This window comes from Ictidomys tridecemlineatus, chromosome 8 (assembly GCF_052094955.1).
Source record: "Ictidomys tridecemlineatus isolate mIctTri1 chromosome 8, mIctTri1.hap1, whole genome shotgun sequence".
NCBI lineage: Eukaryota > Metazoa > Chordata > Mammalia > Rodentia > Sciuridae > Ictidomys > Ictidomys tridecemlineatus.
Genome location: NC_135484.1, coordinates 111,569,362 through 111,592,621, shown reverse-complemented (window position 1 = coordinate 111,592,621; position 23,260 = coordinate 111,569,362). Strand labels below are relative to the sequence as shown.

General features: G+C 39.8%; 1 protein-coding gene across 10 annotated transcripts in view; it reads right to left on the bottom strand.

The window, feature by feature from the left end:
- Positions 1–23,260, bottom strand: part of Kif6 (kinesin family member 6) — a 390,004-nt gene that overhangs the window by 185,982 nt on the left and 180,762 nt on the right. For 9 of the 10 annotated variants that reach the window (XR_013425183.1, XR_013425184.1, XR_013425185.1 and 6 more), the window contains 3 exons: positions 11,750–11,855; positions 10,814–10,952; positions 8,058–8,273 (listed from right to left, as the gene is read on the bottom strand). Coding sequence is in view for 6 of the 10 variants with exons in the window: in XM_040282597.2 (XP_040138531.2) it covers positions 8,058–8,273; positions 10,814–10,952; positions 11,750–11,855 (461 nt within the window). In the remaining 4 variants the exon portion in view is untranslated. Of the gene's footprint in view, positions 1–8,057; positions 8,274–10,813; positions 10,953–11,749; positions 11,856–23,260 lie in introns of those variants that run through there. The other variant, XM_040282605.2, reaches the window with a different exon arrangement.

Sequence of the window (23,260 nt, the reverse complement as noted above, 5' to 3'; positions counted from 1 at the left end):
ACAAAATCACAGTAGACCAATGCCAAGACACATTGTTATGAAGATATCCAATATACAGAACAAAGAGAAAATATTAAAAGCTACAAGAGAAAGGAGGCAGATTACATTCAGGGGTAAACCAATAAAGTTAACAACGGATTTTTCATCACAGATGCTGAAAGCGAGAAGATCCTGGAACAACGTATTTCAAACACTGAAAGACAATGGATGCCAACCAAGAATTTTGTATCCAGCAAAATTAAGCTTCAGGTACGATGACGAAATAAAAATCTTTCATGATAAACAAAAGTTAAAAGAATTTGCAGCCAGAAAACCAGTATTGCAAAGCATCTTGAGCAAATCACTACATGAGGAAGAAATGAAAAACAATAACCAAAACCATCAGTGGGAAGTGCCTCAGTAAAGACAGGGCAGGGGGAAAGCTAATCATGGAGAAACAAACTAAATTTAAAAAAAAGATAAATAATCAAACATGGCTGGAAGTACAAACCATATATCAATAGTAACTCTAAACGTTAATGGCTTAATCTCTCCAATAAAGCGACATAGGCTGGTAACATGGATTAAAAAAACAAATCCAACAATATGCTGCCTTCAGGAGACACATCTGATTGGAAAAGACATACACAGGCTGAAGGTGAAAGGTTGGGAAAAAAAATATACCACGCACACGGTCCTCGTAAGCAAGCAGGGGTGGCCATCCTCATATCGAATAAAATCGACTTCAAGACTAAGTTAATCAAAAGGGATAAGGAAGGACATTACATACTATTAAAAGGAACCATTCACCAACAAGACATAACAATTATCAATATTTATGCACCAAATAATGGTGCCACGACGTTCATAAAACAAATTCTCCTCAAGTTCAAGAATCAAATAGACCACAACATAATAATTATGGGTGACTTCAACACACCTCTCTCACCATTGGACAGATCCTCCAAACAAAAGTTGAATAAAGAAACTATAGAACTCAATATCACAATCAATAAACTAGACTTAACTGACATATATAGAATATATCAACCATCATCAAGTGGATATACTTTTTTCTCAGCAGCACATGGATCCTTCTCAAAAATAGACCATATATTATGCCATAGGGCAACCCTCAGTAAATATAAAGGGGTGGAGATAATACCATGCGTTTTATCTGATCATAATGGAATGAAACTGGAAATCAATGATAAAAGAAGGAAGGAAAAATCCTACATCACATGGAAAATGAACAATATGTTACTGAATGATCAATGGGTTACAGAAGACATAAAGGAGGAAATAAAAGACTTCTTAGAGATAAATGAAAATACAGACACAACATATAGGAATCTATGGGACACAATGAAAGCAGTTTTAAGAGGGAAATTCATCGCTTGGAGGTCATTCCTCAAAAAAAGAAAAAACCAACAAATAAATGAGCTCACACTTCATCTCAAAGCCCTAGAAAAGGAAGAGCAAAACAACCGCAAATGTAGCAGAAGGCAAGAGATAATTAAAATCAGAGCAGAAATCAACGAAATTGAAACAAAAAAAAAAACATTGAAAAAATTGATAAAACTAAAAGTTGGTTGATTCCGATATGTTGTGTCTGTATTTTGAACAACCAATAAAAAAAAAAAAGAAAAATTTTTTCTCAGACAATAAAGCTAAAAAAAAAAAGACTTAAGTATTATGCAATATTTGACATTTGAATGCCTGAATTCTACCAGTTCTTGGAGACTGAACTTCCATGTCACCAGCTGGGTCACACTTTTCCCGACCTGCTGATTAAAGTTCTTCCCTTCTTGAAATAAAAGGGATAAAAACAGTAAAGGAAGAAGTCAATTATTGTTTTCAGATGACATGATCCTATACTTAGACGAGCCAAGATGCTGCACCTGAAGACTACTAGACCCAGCCAAACTCAGCAATGTAGCAGGTTAGAGAGCCAATGTACAAAAATTCACACCAGTAATGAGAAAGAAATCAGGAAAACTATCCTATTCACAAGAGCCTAAAAAGAGATACCTGAGAGTAAATCCGAAGAAATAAATTGAAGAAGAACTTAGAGGATAGAAAGACCTCTTGGGTTCATCAATAGGCAGAATTAATAGTTAAAATGGCCACATTGCCAAAAGCAATATACAAATTCAATGTAGTCTCCATCAAAATACCAATGACATTCTTCACAGAGTTAGAAAAAATAATCATAAAACTCATTTGGAAGAATAAAAGGCCCAGAATAGCTAAGGCAAGTCTAAGCCAAAAAAAGCAATGCTGCAGGCATCACAGTACCTGACTTCAAGTTATCCTAAAGAGCCATAGTAACAAAAACCGCATGGTCCTAGCATAAAAACAGACACATAGACCAATGAGACAGAATAGAAAGTAGAGACAAACATAGATAGTCACCTGATCCTTGACAATGGTGCCAAAAACCCTGTTAGAGAAATGACAGCCTTTTAAACAAATGGTGCTAGGACAACTGGTTATCCATATGGAGAAGAGTAAGACCAGATCCTTCTCTCTACACTGCACAAAAGTCAATTCCAAATGGATTAAGGTTCTAGGAATCAAACCAGAAACTATGCAACTCCTAGAAGAAAACGTAGCACCAACACTCCAACATATTGGCAAAGACAATGACTTTCTCAATAGGACTCCTAAAACTCAGGAAATAATAAACCAAGAACTAATAAATGGGATGGCATCAAATTAAAAAACTTCTGCACAGCAAGGAAATAAGAATGTGAAGAGAACCCACAGAATGGGAGAAAACCTTTGCTTGCTAGCTCCTCCAGATTAATATATCCAGAACATATATATGTAATACCCAGATTATATAAAGAACCCCAAAAAACTTAACACCGAAAAGTCACATAACCCAATTAATAAATGCATAAATGAACTAAACAGATACTTCTCAAAAGAAGAACTATAAAAGGCCAACAAATACATGGAAAATGTTCATCATCATTAGCAATTAGGGAATTAGGGGATTAGGGAAATGAAAATAAAAACTACATTAAGATTTCATCTCACTCCAGTCAGAATGGCAGCCATCAAGAATATAAACATTAATAAATGCTGGAGAAGATGCAGAGAAGAAGGAACACTTTGATACTGCTGGTGGTACTGTAAGTTAGTACTATGGAAATGGATGAGGAGATTCTGCAAAAGACTAGGAATGGAACCACCATATATATGATCCAGCTGTACCACTCCTCAGTATTCACTCTAAAGGATTAAAGTCACCATACAATCGAGATCCCCAAGTTTGGAGTAGCACAATTCACAATAGTCAAACTATGGAACTAGTCTAGGTGTCCACCAATGTGTAAATGAATAAAGAAAATGTGGAGTTTTATTCAGCATAATGAAGAAATCTGTAGGAAAATGGATGGAACTTGACAATTTTATGTTAATTGAATAAACCAAACTCAGAAAAGCAAGGATTTTATGTTTTCTGTCACATGTGGAAGCTAAAGAAGAAAAAGAAGAGAAAGGTGGGGGGAACTCAAGGAAATCAAAGGGAGATCAGTAGAGAAGAGGAAAAGGACCTAGTGAGGGAGGAGGGAAGGTACAGGAGAAATCTGGGGAATGATATTGGCCAAATGATATAGTTGTATCGTGTGCACATCAGAATACAGAACAACGGATCCCACTATTGTGTACAATCATAACGCATCAATAAAATACAAAAGAATTAAAATAAATTTCTTCCATTTTCCTTTGAATTCCCAAAATATTTCTTCTAGCTTCTGCTTAAAGCAACTTATTTTATTCTCTGCTGTTTGGGTACAAAGGCCTCCACTGTTTAACTGTGAGTTCCCTGAGTCAGAGACCCTCTCAGTTCACCTTGGTACAGCCCACAACATACCCTGGACCTTCCATGCACAGAGTGGGAATTCAAAGAATTCTCACAAAACAAGAGAATAGGGTCTGGAGCCTCAAGGGTATGTTTTTGTAATTAATTTACTTGATTTTTCTTTTTGTGATCTAGGGCTGGAACCCAGAGTCTCATGCATGCTAGGCAAGTGCTCTCCCACGGAGTTCCACCCCCATCTTTAGAATGACAGCAACATCAACTGTGGTGAGTGGGTTCTGTTAGCTTCTCAAGCAGCTAAAGGATGTGCTGAGTGGTGGGGCCTTTGGAATACCGACTGGTTCCTGGTGAGTATTTGGAACACAATCAGAGATCTAAAACAGAAAATAAAACACACAAAAAACCCCAAACCAACCTAACCTTAAAACTTGACTTATTTTAAACAGAACAATATGATTCTTCTCAAACTGTGGAGCTGAACAATCCTCCTCTTTATTTCAATGAAACCAACACAGAATTGAACCTTCAAAACAACAACCAAAGGCCCCAAAGCCCCTGACCTTGCTGCGCCTTGGCAGGCTGCAGGACAATGACTCAACCTACAGGGCTCTCTAGTGAACCCTAAATTCAGTTTCATTTTCTGATTAGAAAGGACTTATTTTCAGCATCAAGTGGAGGTGAATGGAAGAAGGGGAGGGCGGTGGAGGGGGAGATAGTTTCACAACAATTTGAGAGATGGTGAGATTTACATGCTCTCTGCATAAGAAACAGCCCCAGGGACCAATCATAGAAACCGACAACACCTACCTAAGACAAAAACTTTCAGAACACTAGGCTTATTAATTTTCTTGTATTTGCTTTAGTTCACGTGAGCTTCTCATATATAAAACATTGCAATAATAAAATAAATAAACAAATAAAATAAAATCGGCTCCTAGAATCTTAATAGGGTAAGAAGCAATCCCATAACCTGTTGCTCTGCAGCATCAATTCATCGGCAACAGTTTTCATTCCATTTGTAGTTTTGCCAAAAAAGTAGTCAATCTCCCATCAATCCCTTCCCCAAACGGTTAGATCATTATCAGTCCATTTGTGAGCCTACTCCTATTTAAAGTTTTTGCTAGAACTGTACCCAATGAGGGTTACAACAACTCAAAAACCTTTCAAATATAAGGCTCTGCTCCAAAACTTTTACGTCATTTGTACTTGGACTTTACAAACAATTTCCATTATTTTTTCAGCAATTTTTTTATTTAAGTAAATTTTATTTATTCTCCAAATAAAACTATAGTCTGTCTCAATAGCAGTATCCAGGGAAGAAAAGAGTTCCTGAAAAAAAATTGACTGTAATTATAAGGAAGGGAAAGGATTATGAGATGCTGTGGGGAGAAGAATTACGAGAAAGGGATGGTGTGGATGAGAAGAAATCGAAATCAAAAAGGTCTGGCTCACAAAAAGGGCTGGGCAGAGATGTCTGAGGCCATTTCTGCACAGGCACAATGGAGTATGTGTTTCAAAAAGGCCAGGAAACAGAGTTCCTTCCATCATGAGCCATGGGGTACTGACCATGAACTTTAATTTCAGCAGAGCAGGGGCAAGAAGGTCCGATACCTTTCCTTACTCATCATAAGGAACACCCCTGTGACAAAAGACTAATCAACAAGAGAAAAGCAAAGCAGACTTATTTAATCAAATGTTATATAATATGGCAGCCTTCAGAATGGAACCAAAGACCTGGGGGAAAACTCTATTTTTATGCTTAGGTTTAATGACACCATTTAGAAAAGTGATTAGGAAAATGTTATGATCTAATGCAATAAAATGAATGGGGGAAATTCAGCAAAGCCTATCTGTTTGGCTTCTCCTTGGACTCTTCTGTGTGTCATTTCTTCCTCCCAGGACAGGGCAGGACCTTCTGGAATGAGGGTCTTATGATACACTATCCGACAGGGTAGGTCAGAGAATTTCTTTATGGCCAAAAAAGGTGCAGGGTGGGGAGATAGTATTTCTAGATTTTGTGGCTGGCTTTAGGGGAGAGGGGTTCTAGTTTTTGTGGCCTGTATTAGGGGAGAAAAAAAAGAGTAGGAGAAAGAAGATTAGGAGAAGTTTGGATAGAGAGTTTGCTTCTGAGGCCCTTCTGATGGCCTTCAGTTCAAAGTATGCAGCATGGCAGAGCATCACATTTTGGGGTCCTATTTTTTCTGGGTTCCCACAGCAGAGGTGCCCATGCCATGTTCTCAATGGCCAACAATGCTGACTGTCATAGAACCACGGGAGGCACTCACTATTCCTTACCGCTGTGACAAGTCTCACCAGCTACTGTGCAACCTGGGGGCCAATCCTCACCCTCACCCTCCACATCCTGTGAGCAACAAAGCTCTGTCCACTCGACTTCCTAAATGCTTCTTCTACCTCACCTCTCTCACCATCCCTATCCTTTGGCCTAAACTACTACAATGGTCCCTTATGGTCATGTGGTTTAGAGTTGATCTGCTCAGCACATGTCAATCAATTTGCCTCCCCAGGCTTTCGCTCATCCCTCAGATGCCAACCGTATCTGGCTTTTTCGATTCCTAAAATGTTCCAAAGCTGTTCACGCAACTGATTCCTTTTCCTTCCAAGATTCCTTCCACTCACACATTTACCCTCACTCCCCTTTTGGATCTTTCTAGTCTTTACTGCAGGTAAGGTCCCTGGCATGTGCTCCCTGCTAATACAGAAATATAATTCTGTAATCAATTGTTGAGTGACTCTTCCTGTGTCAGTGACTCTTCCTATGTCACTCTGAGGTCAGAGCTTGTGTTTGTCTATGTATGTTCCCATCTGTAATATGTGGGTAAATAATTCAAGCAGAGGATTTAACACAGTACCTGGTATATAAGGCCTATGTAAGCTTTGGCTGTAATAATAATCAACATTGTGCCTAGGACAAAGTATGTGCTCGATAATATGTTGAATTAAAGAGGAATGAGTAAATGGATGGCTAAGAGTTCACCAATGCAGACGGCTCCCCCTTTTCCCCACCAAGCTGCTATCTATAATAAATAGAGCAAAGCTGAATAGAAAACAGTCACAGAAAGGAATCAGTGATTTTCATTTCTGCTGCCATCATGATAAATGGTATCTTTGTTTTCCTGGATTTGAATTCATTGTACTGTGTTGTTGAAGAACTATTCAATGCAGGGAGATTTGGAATTAAGAGCTACAGGAATGTGATATCACAAAATATATCTCCACACTTCTCCAAGTTGTCTTTATTAATTAAAGCACATGCTTCTTAATGAACACCACACTCTGGTGGTTCCCGGGCTAGATACTTGAGGAAGCCACACATATCAGGTAGTACATTCCAACAAATGTTTGCACAGAAAATGTTAACATGTTGCCAAAAAGGGAAAATTTCACCATTTTTCCCAGTACACACCACACTTCTGATTCCTCCATATCCTAGACAAGGCACCAGTCACATGACTGCATCATGCCATGCTGGTCTAACAAGGGGAAACATACACAAACAGGCCTGGGCTTCGGGAAGGTTCTGTACTAGCAGTACCAAAAGCTAAAAAAGGGGAAGATGCTTCTGAGTTGGTCCAATCATTTTGCTAATTTATTGCTCTTTAAGGTTGTAATAAAACTTTAAATACTTTAATTTTTTTTACTTTAAAATTATTTTGCTGTAGATAGCTCATTTGGATTTAGTAATAAACAAGACATCATCTTGTTATTAATGTGACATTTGATCTTCCTTGTTCCTTCTTAAGGGCAGAGGAAGGTTTTTCTTTCCTGTCTCTAAAGTTCACTTTTCTACTCTGCACCTTTCCAGTTCTACCTTTGAATGCTATGAAAATTCATACTTTGTTTTTCTCAGTTCAGTCATTAATTTGGGAAACTAGTATTTAAGAGATTTGGGGAAATTAATTTGGGAAACTAGTATTTAAGAGATTAAGGGTAGGGGCAGGGGATTAGCAAGGGTGGTGGAATTTGATAGACATCATTATCCAAAGTACATGTGTGAAGACACGAATTGGTGTCAACATATCTTATATACAACCAGAAATTTGAAAAATTTTGCTGTATATGTTTAATAAGAATTATAATGCATTCCGCTGTCATTTATTTTTTTAAAAAAAATCAATAAAAAGAGATTTGTTAGAAAAATACATTGTTAGTGTCTTCGTCCTTGCACATTTACAACTACACTGAAACCCAGTAGAGGCCATGAAAAACACTAGACATTTAATCAACTGACCTGACTTTTTGTGGAGCAAACTGGATCTGTTCCTGAGCATGCTGCAATCCTGGGACTGTGTCGGGGCTGAGAGCAGTGATGTCCTCTGACCTTCTGGGTTTCCAGGTGGGAAGGGTGAGCTCTGGACGAGTCTGATTTCACTTCTGTCCACACTAGAGAAGTGGAGAGCATCCTGAGTTTTCTTCTTTTCCTTTTTTAACATGTTGACTAAAATATCTGAAATTTGACTTAAGGAATAAATGACTCATCCTAGATTATAATGATCAAAATACAAATGATCCAAATGCAGTTAATAGTCCCCAAACCACTTGCTCCTGAACATATGGTAAAGACTGACTAAAGGAAGATTTTAACTTTCCAAATTCCTACTACACAGTTGTGGACAATAAGGAGGCTATTAGTCTTCTACCATGACACTACAAGGTGAAAAATTAGCAAACTCAATGTTTTTCAAAATGTTCTTAGTTTAAACCAGATGTCTTAGATTTTTTATGAAAGAGTTAATAAAAAGTAAAGTGAATACTTTACTTGTACTAGGCAGTGAAGCTGTGCATTTTTCTGTGAGTATATAGGTCTTTTATCTGGGAAGATTCCCCTGATTCAGTACCACCTTGTTTTATACTTTGTGAAGGTGTGTCTGGGGTTTGTTCAAACGGATGATGTCACTGAAATGGAACCTTGTAACTCCCACCATGGACATTCATGTTGTTGGTGGTCACTTTGACAGCACTACTATCTTTTGTTGATCTCCAGTATAATCTATCCCCACCTACTCCCATGGGAAATAGTGTCTTTCTCACACCTGTCACAATCTGAGCCTTCTGGGTCTACAAAGACAGATAAGAAAACATCCTCCAAACCCGACTGGGTAACTGTGATGCATCAAGAGCCTTTATTGGTTTTCAGCCTTTGATGAACGTAAGTTTTGAGATGACTAAATCTTAGCTGTTGTTTTTCCTTCTTCTGATTTTACTTACTGTTTACCTCAGCACAGCTTCCATTATGGGATGCTCTAGAATGCCTGGGCACATTCTGGTTTTGCTCAGCATAGTGAGATTGACAGGGCAGGTCTTAACGCTCCTGCTCCTGAAGGATAGGAAACAGCTTCATCAAGTAGTCATTCAGCTAATAAAAGAAGAGCTAGGATTTCAATCCAAGTATGGATTCAAGATCAGTATTCTGTCCACTCTGACAGCAAACACACCATCATTTTGAATATGAGACTCAGATGGCGGAAACTCTGAATTATTCAGTAAAGAATCTAGTGTAGCCCCATGTGAATAGTGGTACCCAGATTCACCGCAGTGAAGAAGGGAGATGATGTATGTCTCTCTTTCTCTCTCATTCTCTTTTAAAAATAAATGTATATGAACAAGCCTGGCCTGTTCCCTCTTTGTGATATCTCATTTCATCCCTCCTATAGGCACAGACATTCATAAGTCATGAAGCGGATTAAGAAGTTGGTAGGAGTATTTAGGAGAGAAGATCCTGGACTAGGATCAGGGCCAGGAAAAGAAGCAGAGCTCAGACTGGGGCTGAGGCCAGGACTGAGGTCCAGGCTGAGACCATCCCTGGAGATGGATGGGGTAAGAGAGAGGGAAAGGAATGCAAGGGTGACAACATTTGTGGACAGCACTCACAGACAAGGGCTCATGTGGGGGTATAATTCACAGTTGAACCTACTGTTACTGGCTGAATAATAAAGCAGCTAAAACTTACTTGAATCTGACATACGGGGTCTGCTAATGCTCAACTAAAATTAAAGACTGAAGTTAATCAGGCAGCAGACTTACTTTGTATTTGGTTTGTTTTTACCTCTTTATTTCTGGATTTTCTTTACATAGATTACTTTTATGCATTTTGCACAATAGCTGAAGCTAAAGTATCTTTAGAAAATTTTTAAAATGAGCAAAAAATATCTGCTTATAATGAACTGACCAAAATTATTTCCTGTGTGTGTTTAAATGCTGCAAACGTCATGAAAATGTCAAGTCTTTTAACAAGAAGGAATACTGAAGAAATCTCAGGGAGTCCTGAGGTCTAACCCGCCACCAGGGGCTCTTTAGAAGTAACCACCTAGTCTGCAACTAGGAGCAGCTCATGTCCCAGGGACCGCCACCACTCTCAGGACCCCAGATATGCTGCCTCCTGGAGCCAATAAGAATTCTGTCCTGAACACTCATCTATTCCCACTTCCAAATTTGGAAACATTTGTAAGTAGAACCCAAAGTAGTAGATCTCCTTTTAAATAAAAGGTTACATTTAAATCAATCTCTGCTCTTCATCAGCTAAATACCATTTACCATTTCTTCGCCATGATTTGAGTTTCACCCACATACCAGCCACAAACTCTGGGCCATGGTAAGGCTGTGGTCAGCCCGGTGTCCGGTCAGCTAGCTAAAGATAACCAGCTAACTGACTGGCTCAGGACTGAACCAGAAAGAGCACCACAGAGGAGTCAAAAATCATATTTTCACAAATCTAATGTGAAGAGATGGCATAAAAAAGCTCGTGCTTTTCTGTAAACTGAAATGTTCTCTGTAGAGAAACTATATCAGGCTAAAAGTGAGGTCAAATGTTTTCTTTTGTAGCTACTCTTTTTCACTAGTGACGGCACTGTGTTTGCTAAAGGGACATTTTACTTCTCAGTGGAAAGGGACAAGGTGATTGGGAGGAAGGGTGGGCCCCTGAGTGATGTGGCCGTGGGGAGTCACCTGTTCCCACGCCCCTGAGTTTCATGGCCTCAGGAAGGATACTGATTTCATTATCCCTCTGCTTTAGAAGGTCTCGTAGCTTTTTATATTCTTCCTCTCTCACTGGTTCTTGGCAGTCTGGCTCTTTGATTTCAGAGGAGACTGTACTGTTCCTGAGGATCTTCTTGTCATTCAATAGTTTCTGTAAGTTGAAAGAACAGTTTTGCCCCTATACCGCCATTCCAAATTTTCTTGTTTGGCTCTTTTCCCTTTAACAATTCCCTGAACATAAGCATGCCTTGTCCTCACTCCTTGAATTCACAGTCGCTTTTCTCACTCGCTTGTCCCCCAACCCACCTGCCTTCCACATTCCCTTCTCCCCCATCTTTATCTCTCCTTTCCTAAATTGGGAAATTCTTCCTCAAACATTATCTCCTCTTGGACTCTCTTCCCTTTCTACGTAACACAATAGCACTCAGTTCATACTTTTATAGCCCTTATCTGTCTTCTCCATGACTCTTCAACATTGCCTTCCCAATCCTGGCCCACAGCAGACTCACAGACAGGTTTGCTATCTTACAGAGGTATGAAAAAATACAACTACGGTAGAAGGAACATGTAACGATAACCCCTTTTCCTCATCAGGAAAGGTAAAATCCAAGGCAGAGGAAAGTGAAGTATAAGGATAAATAAAAAATACAATACAAGATTCACTTGATATTATTTTAAAATTGGTTTTTGGAACACAGAACTATTCTGTGTAGAGGTAGAGATTCCTGGCAAAAGAATTTGAAGTCCATGGTTTGAGCTTATTTATTGGCAAGTAAGATCTGATCTCGGGAGAAAGTGGGTGGTGATCACAGCATTGGTTCAAAGCTCATACCATTTTCTGTGAAGCTGGGTCCTAACTTTTCAAGGCTTGGTCAACCAGAAAAGTTTTTTATTGCAGTTGGAACATGGCAGGAAATGGTTGCTACTGAAGGAAACATTTAAACTTACCTTTAAATGATGAAAACAGTGATGAATTTTACGCATATCAGCTCCAACCTCTAGTCTACTCTGTGGATCCTGGTCTTCCAAAAAGGATGTTATTAGTTTTTCCAGCCTAAAAATACATAATGCATGAGAAGCAAGTTTGAGCTAGAAGCTTTAGAAATTTTCATGGCCATACTAGGTTCATATTTGAAGTCCAGGATATTACTCTCACATTTTCACAGAAAATGGACTACAAAAATTAAAGGAGGAAAAACATAGTGATAAAGTGAAATCTATAACGATGCAATCACTTGGCTCATTTCCAATGAATGTTCACAGGCAGTTTTCAGGAATGATTTGATTTCTACCATCCCTCCATTCTAGTCAAACGGAATTTCTCTGCTCTTATATCTAGCTGTCATAGTGCTAGAGAAAATGATGAAAAATTATTTTTTAAAAAAAATTGGTTTCATTAAAAATTCATGCTATGCAGCCCCCCCCTCCCACCCCGCCATCTCAGTGATGCTTCATAGTTAATTCCTGGTTAATTTATGGTCTTTACAGTGGCTATTCTAGATCTTTCCATAACTCCTCAATCTATCACTACGTTTTCACTCTCCATCAATAAAGCAGCTTCTCACCAGAAGGAGAAAGTTAGGCTGATTCAAACAGATACCTCAGTTTCCTTCTCCTTCATCTCAGGGTGTTTTGCCTCACACCCAGGCCCTGTTCCTTCTTTTATTTAATTTGGATAATATCCTTCCTCCTTCTTAAGCCTAACCTCTTGCCTGGGCTCTTCTTGCTTCTTCTAGAGCTTCCTTGACTAATATTACCTGTTTTCTCTTCCTCGCCTGTTAATCATCTCTCTGTGTGGACTCTTTCCTCTTTGCTTACAATGAGTTTCATATTTTTCCTATTCTAAGACAAAACAGAAAGCAAAATACGCCCCATTGGAGAGACCCTCCCACCACTCTATTTGGAAGTCCCACTTTAGATTGTAGCAGTTGAGTTCCAGAGTCTGTATATGCACCTGGCCTTCCACCTGCACCCCGCCTCCTTTAAAAGTATCATGAGGCAATTCTTGACTCTGATTCATCTTTGTTTTTCCCTCCCCCAGGTTTTAGATTCTTAATACAAATATGTTAATTAGCTAATGCATTTCACCACATGAAAATCATTCCCTTTTATGTTGAGTTAGAATTCTTGATAAGGAGGGTTTTAGGAAGGCCATCAATTTCTAAGATGCTACGTATCCTAACGCCACTGCAGCGTATTTTTCTAGCATTGCTATGAAAATATTTGCAGACTTTCAGCCTCTTTAAAAAATGAACACACCTTCCTTCCACTGTTCCTATCAGTTCTCTCAAGATATAATGATTTTTATCACAGAGTACCCTTGGATGTCCTTTTTATCTCTTTCTGTAGTCTGCAACATGGGACAGCTGACATTTGCAACTGTAAGATGATTCACATTGTCATTCTTTTTTTTTATTGTTGGTTATTCAAAACATTACATAGTTCTTGATATATCATATTTCACATTTTGATTCAAGTGGGTTATGAACTCCTATTTTTACCCTGTATACAGCTTGCAGAATCACATCAGTTACACTTCCATTGATTTACATATTGACATACTCATATCTGTTGTCTTCTGCTGCCTTTCCTATCCTCTATTATCCCTCCTCCCCTCCCCTCCCCTCCCCTCCCCTCTTCTCTCTCTACCCCCTCTACTGTAATTCATTCCTCCCCCTTGTATTATTTTTCCCTTTACCCTCACTTCCTCTTGTATGTAATTTTGTATAACCCTGAGGATCTCCTTCCATTTCCATGCAATTTCCCTTCTCTCTCCCTTTCCCTCCCACCTCTCATCCTTGTTTAATGTTGGTCTTCTTCTCATGCTCTTCTTCCCTAGTCTGTTCTTAGTTACTCTCTTTATATCAAAGAAGACATTTGGCATTTGTTTTTTAGGGCTTGGCTAGCTTCACTTAGCATAATCTGCTCTAATGCCATCCATTTCCCTCCAAATTCTATGATTTTGTCATTTTTTAATGCAGAATAATACTCCATTGTGTATAAATGCCACATTTTTTTATCCATTCGTCTATTGAAGGGCATCTAGGTTGGTTCCACAGTCTTGCTATTGTGAATTGTGCTGCTATGAACATCGATGCAGCAGTGTCCCTGTAGCACGCTCTTTTTAGGTCTTTAGGGAATAGACCGAGAAGGGGAATAGCTGGGTCAAATGGTGGTTCCATTCCCAGCTTTCCAAGAAATCTCCATACTGCTTTCCAAATTGGCTGCACCAATTTGCAGTCCCACCAACAATGTATAAGTGTACCCTTTTAAGGAGATTCTTCAGTGGAAGGGGCATCATTTGATGTTTGATATGTTTATTTATAGAACAGAGCTAATTCATTTCTGACACAATGATTAAAAAATTTTTGTATGTCAAGTATTACTAAAACACATGTTTATCATCAGCGGCCCCATATCGGCGGCCTTCTCTATGGTTTGACCAAAATTAGAAATTCAGCTGTGAGTGATGAAAAGGTAAAAGCTCCCACTCCCTTGCCACCCTTCCCATTTGCCTCATTTGCACTTAATTCCTGAGGTTCACTGTTAACAACTGAAATATATTCTTCTAGTTTTCAATGAATCAGATACCTATATCTGATATATTCAGTTGTGGATTATCTTTGCTTTCACAAAAATGAGATCACACTCTGGATAATGTTCTGCACCATTCTTTTTTTGTGGTACTGGAGGTTAAACCCAGAGTCTCCTGTGTGGTAGGCAAGTGCTCTACCACTGAGGTAGATCCCCAGCTCTATTTTATTTTATTTTAAGATAGGGTCTCACTAAGGTTGCTCAGGTGGCTTTGAACTTGCCATCCCCCTGCCTCAGCCTCTGGAGTATCTGGGATTACAGGTGTACACCAGCATGCTAGCCTTATTCATCAAAAGACTATCACAGGTAATCTTCCACATCAGTACACATGCAGTGGAAGTGTGTTATTTTCTTTCTTTTTTTTTTTTTAAAGAGAGAGTGAGAGAGGAGAGAGAGAGAGAGAGAGAGAGAGAGAGAGAGAGAGAGAGAGAGAGAGAGAGAGAGAGAGAATTTTTAATATTTATTTTTTAGTTCTCGGCAGACACATCTTTGTTGGTATGTGGTGCTGAGGATCGAACCCGGGCCGCACGCATGCCAGGCGAGCGCTACCGCTTGAGCCACATCCCCAGCCCAGGAAGTGTGTTATTTTCAATGGCTCTGTAATACCCTAGACTGTGACTGCACTGCTACTATCATGACTGGCACAGAGGTAACGTGTTCCCAGTTGCCACCTTCCTCGAAACTCATGAGGAGGCATGGATCTACAATTGCCATTGAATGAACCTTCAAAAGATAGTACTGTTTATCGACTTGGACTTTCCCTGAGTCCTTAGCAGAAATTCTGAAATTTTTGGAAATTTCCATGACTTCTAGATTTCTGTGGAGTGAAAGCACTCTATGGTTTCCAGTGTCCACAAAATTTCTAGCAGATGAGATTAAGTGGTCAGCAACAGTTAATCAGTTCTTCCTTCTTGCTCTTTCTTTTTAATTTTTTTATTTGTTCTAATTAGTTATACATGACATAGAGTGCATTTTAATTCATTGTACAGAAATGGAGTGCAACTTTTCATTTCTCTGGTTGTACACAATGTGGAGTTGCACCACATGTGCAGACATACCTAGGGTAATGATGTTTGTATCATTCCACCATCTTTCTTATCCTCACGCCCCCTCTCTTCCCTTCTTCCTCTTGGACCAAAGTTCCTCCATTCCTCCCATGTTCCAACCTCTCATTAGGATCAGCATCCACTTATCAGAGAAAACATTCAGCCCCCGGTTTTTTGAGATTGGCTTAATTTGCTTAGCATGATATTCTCCAACTCCATTCATTTTCGGGCAAATGCCATAATTTTATTCTCTTTTAGTGCTGAGTAATATTGCATTGTGTATATATACCACAGTTTCTTTATCCATTCGTCTACTGAAGGGCATCTAGGATGCTTCCATAGTTTAGCTACTGGGAATTGTGCAGTTATAAACATCAAAGTGGCTGTGTCACTACAGTATGCTGATTTTAAGTCCTTTGGGTATAGTCCAAGGAGTGAGATAGCTGGGTTAAATGGTGGTTCCATTCCAAGTTTTCTAAGTAATCTCCATACTTCTTTCCAGATTGGTTGCACCAATTTGCAGTCCCACCAGCAATGTATGAGTGTGCCTTTTCCCCCACATCCTCACCAACACTTATTGTTGTTTGTATTCTTGATTACTGCCATTCTGGCTAGAGTGAGATGAAATCTTAGAGTAGTTTTGATTTGCATTTCTCTAATTGCTAGAGATGTTGAACATTTTTTTTCATATATTTGTTGATTGCTTGTATATCTTCTTCTGAGAAGTGTCTGTTCTTTAGCTCATTTACTGATTGGGTTGTTTGAGTTTTTTGGTGTTAAGTTTTTTGAGTTTTTTATATATCCTGGAGATTTGTGCTCTGACATGTGTGTGGCAAAAATTTGCTCCCAAAATGTAGGCTCTCTCTTCACCTCACTGATGGTTTCTTTTGCTGAGAACTTCTCCATAGTTGATCATGAAGTCTATATTCTAGCCAACAGTCTCTGACAGAGGGCTGAAGGGGGACTGTTCACAGGAAAGCATTGTGAGAGACGAGGCTTCTGCTGATTTGAGCAGCCACTGGCAGATCCTTCAGGCTCACTGGGCTTGGCATTTCCATCGACGTGCCCATCTCACATAGTGACAGTATAGGATACAAGGAGGACCAAGACCATGAGCCAAAGAAATGGGTAAGAACTGCCTCTTGACTAAAATAACTAGATTTCTTTACTTGTTCTAAGGACTTAGTCTGATAAATGACTAAGACTGAAAATCAGGCCTTTGGATGTGCAGTTTTGTTCTCAGTTCTTAAGAACACAGAGCCTCTTTAGATAAGAAAAAAATGCCTGCACTTTCCTTCATACATTTGATTTATTGTTGAACTTATTTTCTTATCAAGAAGAGACTTGTTCTACTAATTAAAATGCAGAAAAATGATTAATTCAGATGTTTCTGATGTACTTGCCCTACCAGTAGTTAAGATTAAATGAATGACCTCAAATTCTCTCATTTGCTTATCTCTCCAAATAGTTCCCAAGTTTATACCTAGTCCCTGCTCCCGCTGAGGGGTCTCCAGCTGCCAGAACCCTGCTGGACAGGGGCATGTTTACAGAAAAGGCTCTCCAAGGAGGCCAAGGCTCTCCAGTGAAGTCTGTTCTTTAGGAGGAGCTCAAATCAACAGGAGACTTTCTATTTTTCACTAGGAGAAAAGAAGGAGGAGAAAAGAACCCTTGAGGAAAGGTAAATAAACGTAGATCATTCAGTTCTAATCCATATGGACAAGAAATATTACAGAGCATCCAAGGGTGTCTGGACACATGAGCTGGCTGAGGGCAGGCAGGGTGTTAGGGGACATTCCTGTCTCCACCAAACTGCTAATGAGGGATCTTGGGTAGCTTGTGGCCTCATTCAGAACCCCACTGTATTATAAATATCGATACCCAGCCACATAATTATGATTGCCAACATTTCCTAGTATGTGTTTTACCCCCTTGTGTTTTACCACTACTCCCCCCTCTTTCTGCTCTGTATCCTTACGAAAAAATGAAGGTCTGACTGCAGACATTGTCCCATGGAAATTTAGATTTGATGCATGAGTGAAAAGACAACACAAGCTTCTTAGAGTTGGCTTCTACCATTAGTTAGATATTCTTTTAAGCTATTTGCATATATCATGTCCGCAATCCTTAAAACAATCCTATGAGAGAAGTACTATTATTGCCCCTATGTCATAAGCAATGAATTTGGAGTGCAATCTGAAGTTAAATATCTTGCCCAAGGTCACACAGCAAGCAAAGAAGCAAACAGCAGAGCTGGTACTCAAACTCAGGTAGGCTGACTGTAGAATCCAAGTTTTGAAGCACAGTCCTTACCATACTATAGCAAAGTTAATAAATGTATTTAAATATCATAATGGACCACGTACTTCTAAAATGGTGAACTCATCCCTATTCTTTGAGGAGGTAAGCAGGTAGATGAACTAACAGGAAATAATTGAGTGACAATCACATAGATCTTAACAAGGCTAGGGGACCAGCATGATTTGTAACAGCAAAAACAGTTGGAAAAGAATTGGAATTTGCCACATTAGGAGATTAGGAAAATAAATGATGACATAGTTATGTACATAGTTAAGCAGTTGTTTTAAACGGTGGTGTGGTGGTATGCTCATGGATGTTAAAAAATACTCATGATATATATGGATAGGTTAGCAATGAATCCCTTGCAGGGATTCTGCAAGTACTCTTTAACATAAAAAAAAAGAAGATAAGAGCAAAAAAGAAACAAAGGAAGGAATGAAAGAAGGAAGGGAGGTGGGGGTGGATCTGAAGCTTTTGGCTGGCTGCCTTTGGCTCAAGAACATTTATCATCTCCCTGAAGAAAAGCTCACTCTTCTGCAGTATTTTTGTAATTATGTTTATTAAAATAAATCCATCATTTGTACATTGAGGGTGATTAAGATATTCTCAAATAACTTTTGTAAAAATGTTTTATGGACATGTTCTTTTCAGCATGAGCTTCTAGAAACACTTCTCTATGGTGCTGGTTGTGGGAAATTGGGGAGTTAAAAGAGCGTTAGGAAGAAGAGCAAACCTGAACTGGGGGTGGAAACCCTGGCTGGGCCTAGCACTGGCTCAACATGGGCGTGTGCTTCAGGGAAGCCCGAGGGAGCATGGCTTTGTCCTCAGGGAACAGAGACGACAGGAGCGTCCAGCAGCACAGTGTTATTCCAGGAGCTTTGTTACAAACAAGGCCAGGGAGCACAAAGCACTGAGACCTTATCTTCTGACGTTGAACTGGAAAGAGCAAAATGGATGGAGAACACTCCAGGTGGTGAGGCAGGGCTGCTCTGTGACAGAACCTTGGAAAGGCCCGAGGTCCCAGAGCTGATGGTTCCTAACATCTCTGTCTTACCACTGATTTGGGGAAAAGGAGTAGATAGCGCATTACAAAGATCTAGGAAGGCATCTGACTTAAGAACCTAGCTGACATTAACTAGACCAAAAAGAGCTAAAATCTGCCTGAATTTTACCACGCATTTTGCCATTGAAGCTGGCTTCACGGGGATAGGTTGTCTCCCACAGGGTTAGGTAGTGCCGAGGAACCCTTGTTACATAGTACATGAGCAAAACCTGGAAAAGAACTGGACATCGAAGGGAAGTTCAATAACTACTCACTTCTAGGACTATAACTAGATAAAAAATTGGAGGAATAGTTATACAATGGAAATAATTGATCCTGGTGATATCAGACTGGGGCTTACATGTTGTGTTGGATGAACTTAACTCACCAACTGTGCTGGGTCAAAACTTTGTTAAATTTGTGAAATCATGCCATGTCTAAAGTCTTAGGTTGATGCAGTAAAATAACACAAGGAACAAAGAGAGGGTATTGCCTGGCCTCTTAATGCCATGCTAGTTTAAATGAGAACAGTGGATCAACCTCAGACGCATAAGCTGGGAGTCTTTTATTTTTAATATATTTCTATTTTAAATTGACACATAGAAGTGATACATATTTATGGGGTACAGTGTGACATTTTAACACGTACACAAGGTAATTGGCATAGCTGCCACCTGAGACATTTATTGTTTCTTTGTATTAGGAGCATTCAAAATCCTCTCTACTAGTCATTTTGGAATATTCAATTAATTGTTAACCACAATTTTCCTACCGTGTTACAGAATATACCTATTAACTATCACCCCTCTGGGAGCCTTTTAGAAATGTGGATGGTCAGCCCCATCCCACACCGGCTAAATCAGAATTTACCCTTCCTGACGTGTCCCCACAATCTGTATGCACACTATTGTTTAAGGAACAATAAGGCAATTGAAATGTATTCATAAAAAGATATGCACATCTTTTCAGCCCTGGGAATCAAAGAAGTAAACTGAAATGTTAAAGAGGAGCTAAAATCCCTTGATGGTCTCCCATGTCCTGGGCACTGTACTAGCAACTTTACCCATGCTGGTCCATAGCCTTGTTAAGATCTATGTGACTGTCACTTTTCCACTTATCTAAGTGTGGGTGGGGGGGAACCCTAAAGGGACTCTCATAGCTGGTTCTCTTGATAACTGCCTTCTCCCAATTATTATATTATTATTTTCATTGAACATCCATTTAAAAAGCCGGGCACTTTCTCAGGTGTTTTATTATTCATCTGTACCATAAGCCTATAAACTATTATCCCTCTTTCATAAGTGAGGATAGGAAAGCTCAGAAAAGTTAAGAAACTTGCATATTGTTACGAAGGTAGGAAACTGAACTGCTGAGATTTGAAAACAGGCTTTTTGAATCAGCAATTTCCATTCTTTCCCTTCATACCACAAAGACTCTCTCAACTCAGAAAACTGTCTCCACTTGCTATAAGCCTGGCACACTACCTTTGTATTTTCAACTCAAAGCTTCATGCAGACTCTTTTTATAGTAAGTAAAGACACAGACAACAAGGTTGATGAGACAACAAATAAACTTTGGGTCTGCCATTTCAAAGAAGAGACTTCAACAAGCTGTAATGACGGGGGTGCTTGATATGGGGGGGGAAGGAAGACGGGACCTATTTTAATTTTTCAGACAGATAGGATTCTCTTACGGGACGTGACCTTTTACAACATACAGAGTTGGAATAACGTATAATTTTCAAAAGGGAAGTTCAAATAACAACAATAAATTCACAATTATGATTAACTACAATCCACAGGACATGAAAAACCAAGGGCTGAGATTGTGCCAATAGAACTGACCAAAGGAAACTACACAAATATTTTTTGGGGGTCAATAGTTTCATGTTTGTTTTTCCTTAGATTCTGCTGAAGGAATCATTCCCAATTGACTTAAAAGTAGTTACTTCAAGAGTTTTACCTTTTAGAAGTCTCTGGTTTGAGATAAGTATTATATATATTGTATGCTCTCCTTGCCCTAACCAGTAAGGGAAAAACATGAACCCTCGTGTGCAAGGAACTGAGCTCAGTGTCAGCCACTTTGCTGGAACGAGTTGTTTTTTAATAATAGTAGGGGGTCAGAAAGTTCATGGTTTTGGTGAAGCAGAAGAAATTTCTATGCTGAGTTTTCCTTTGAGATTTTTCTTAGTATGGCGTATTTCCTTCACTTCCACAAGAGCACTGTTCCCTGGCAACCCAAATACACAGATGCACAACTTCTTGACAGTTTTAGTGATTTGAAAGAGCAAATGTGAAAAATCAAAATGAAAATCTGGACTGGTTTACCTCTTGAATGAGGAAGACATGACCTTTTTATAGGAATTTGAATTCATGGTCACGTAATTCCATTTATGGAATTTTTTAAAACTATCTTGAAATAATTTAAAATAAACTAAGATGACTTTAAAGACGTATTTTATAAGCTCTTTCTAAATGGAGGGATGAAGGTTTTTGAAAGTTATAAAAATTAATTTTACTTTTGTCAATCCAGATTTTACATATTTGATTTACTTAGAGGTGTATGTATCTTATATGATCAAACATTTTAATTTCAGTAGACACAAAAAGGTTCAGTGGCTTAGAACAAATGTAAATAAGATGAAAATAGCTGACCTGTCTCAGAGAACGAAGGGTGGGTGAGATGGTGGAGGCTGGGCCACAGGCATGGCTGCTCCGAGCCTCCTGAGTCAGCAGGAGAAAAGTGTTATGGTTCAGATGAGGTGTCCCCCACCTCCAAACTCCTGTACTAGTGCAGAAATAGTCAGAGGAGAGGTGATTAGATTGTAAGAGCTACAACCTTATCAGTGACTGGGTGGTAACTGTAGGCAGGTGGAACATGGCTGGAGGAGGTGGGTCACTGGGGTGTGCCCTGGACCAGTTCTTCTTCGCTGCAGCCCCTGACCTCTCTCTCTCTGCCTCCTGGTTGACACAGGTGGAGCAGTGCTCCTTTGCCACACCTTTTCACCTCCATAAGAGCGCATCCTTTCGCCATGGTGTTCTGCCTTATCTTGGGCCCAGAGCAATGGAGTCAACAGACCATGGACTAGATCTCGGAAATCATGAGCCAAAATAAACGTTTCCTCTTCTGTTTATTTTCTTGTTCTTGTCTTGGGATACAGCAGTGAAAAGCTCACTAATACTAACACCATCAAGTTACTATTGCTTCTTGTACGAGGCCAAGGCTGATGTGCTGATACCCTGTCTGCTGGAAACAGCAGATTTATGTTACCAATGTGCTAGGAGGCATTGGGCTGATGGAAAACACAACAAAGCCAAACCAAAACAGCATGCATTAGAAGCGAGGTGGGGTCTGGATGTACAACTGGGAGACTGTGGGCAAAACTAACTGAGGAGCCACGGTAATGGGAAAAAGAACCAAACCAGCTCAAGGTATGGGTGCAGCTAAGTATCTAGATGGGATTCATAAGGGCATTGGAGATGCTTTGATGGAGTATCTGGTTCTTCAGATCCCCACAAGTCCCATCTCAAAGGGACTCAGCAAACAGATGTGCCAGTTTCACCTGAAGAGTTTGAGAGCCCCTTCCAAGTGCTGCTGGTGATCAAGGAGTCACGGACCCTACCACCTGAGGCTGTGCCTGTGCTTTGGCTCTCCAGAGGTTATCTGCTATCTCTATCCCTCTGCCTTTGCCCAGCCTGCCGTGGCTCAGCTTCAGGAAGCCTCAGGTCCAAGCAATCCCCAGGTGACCACCCTACCCCAGGCCCTGACTTCTCTGAAGCCCAGTGGTGACCTTATTTACCCTAATACTTAGAGCTGCTTTGCAGATTTAGGAAGATTAAAAGTAATGAATGAATGAATTCCTGTATAAAGATGATTTTTGCCATGCCCAAGGCTAAAAAAGAATAACAATCAATCAATCAATAGATATTAATAATTCCCTCTTTAAATTCTACAAGTATCTTTTGAACCCGTTGTTTTCCATAGGCAGCCACTAAGTAAACCTGAGTACACGAGTCTACAGAAATCCATAAGAAATGGGAAGTGGACTTATTGGTAAGTGAATGGTGGTGTGGTAGGGGGGCACCCAGCGAGTCAGCAGGGTAGCTAGTGGCTGGAAAATGTGCAAGAAGAGTCACGCCTGGGAAGGGAGCCAAGACAGGCGGCAGAAACAAGGTAGAAAAGGCCTCCATTCCTTCTGGGAGGGCAGGAAGGTCTGTGAAAGAGAAGCCACGTTTCACAGACACCAAGAAGAGGGTGCTGCAGAGAAGCCTGGAGAAAGGACAGGGAAAGACACTGAGGATGAGGAAGGGCCACCAGAGAGCTCCTCTGGCCAGAGCGCTGGAAGCAGGGCAGAGAGGAGGCAGGACAGGACAGGGAGGAGGGGAAAGGAGAGAAGGGACCTCAGGGGACAAACCAGGGTGACCTGTAGGAAAAGTTACTGGGAAATTTTTAAAAATGGGGTGACTCTACCAAGCTATA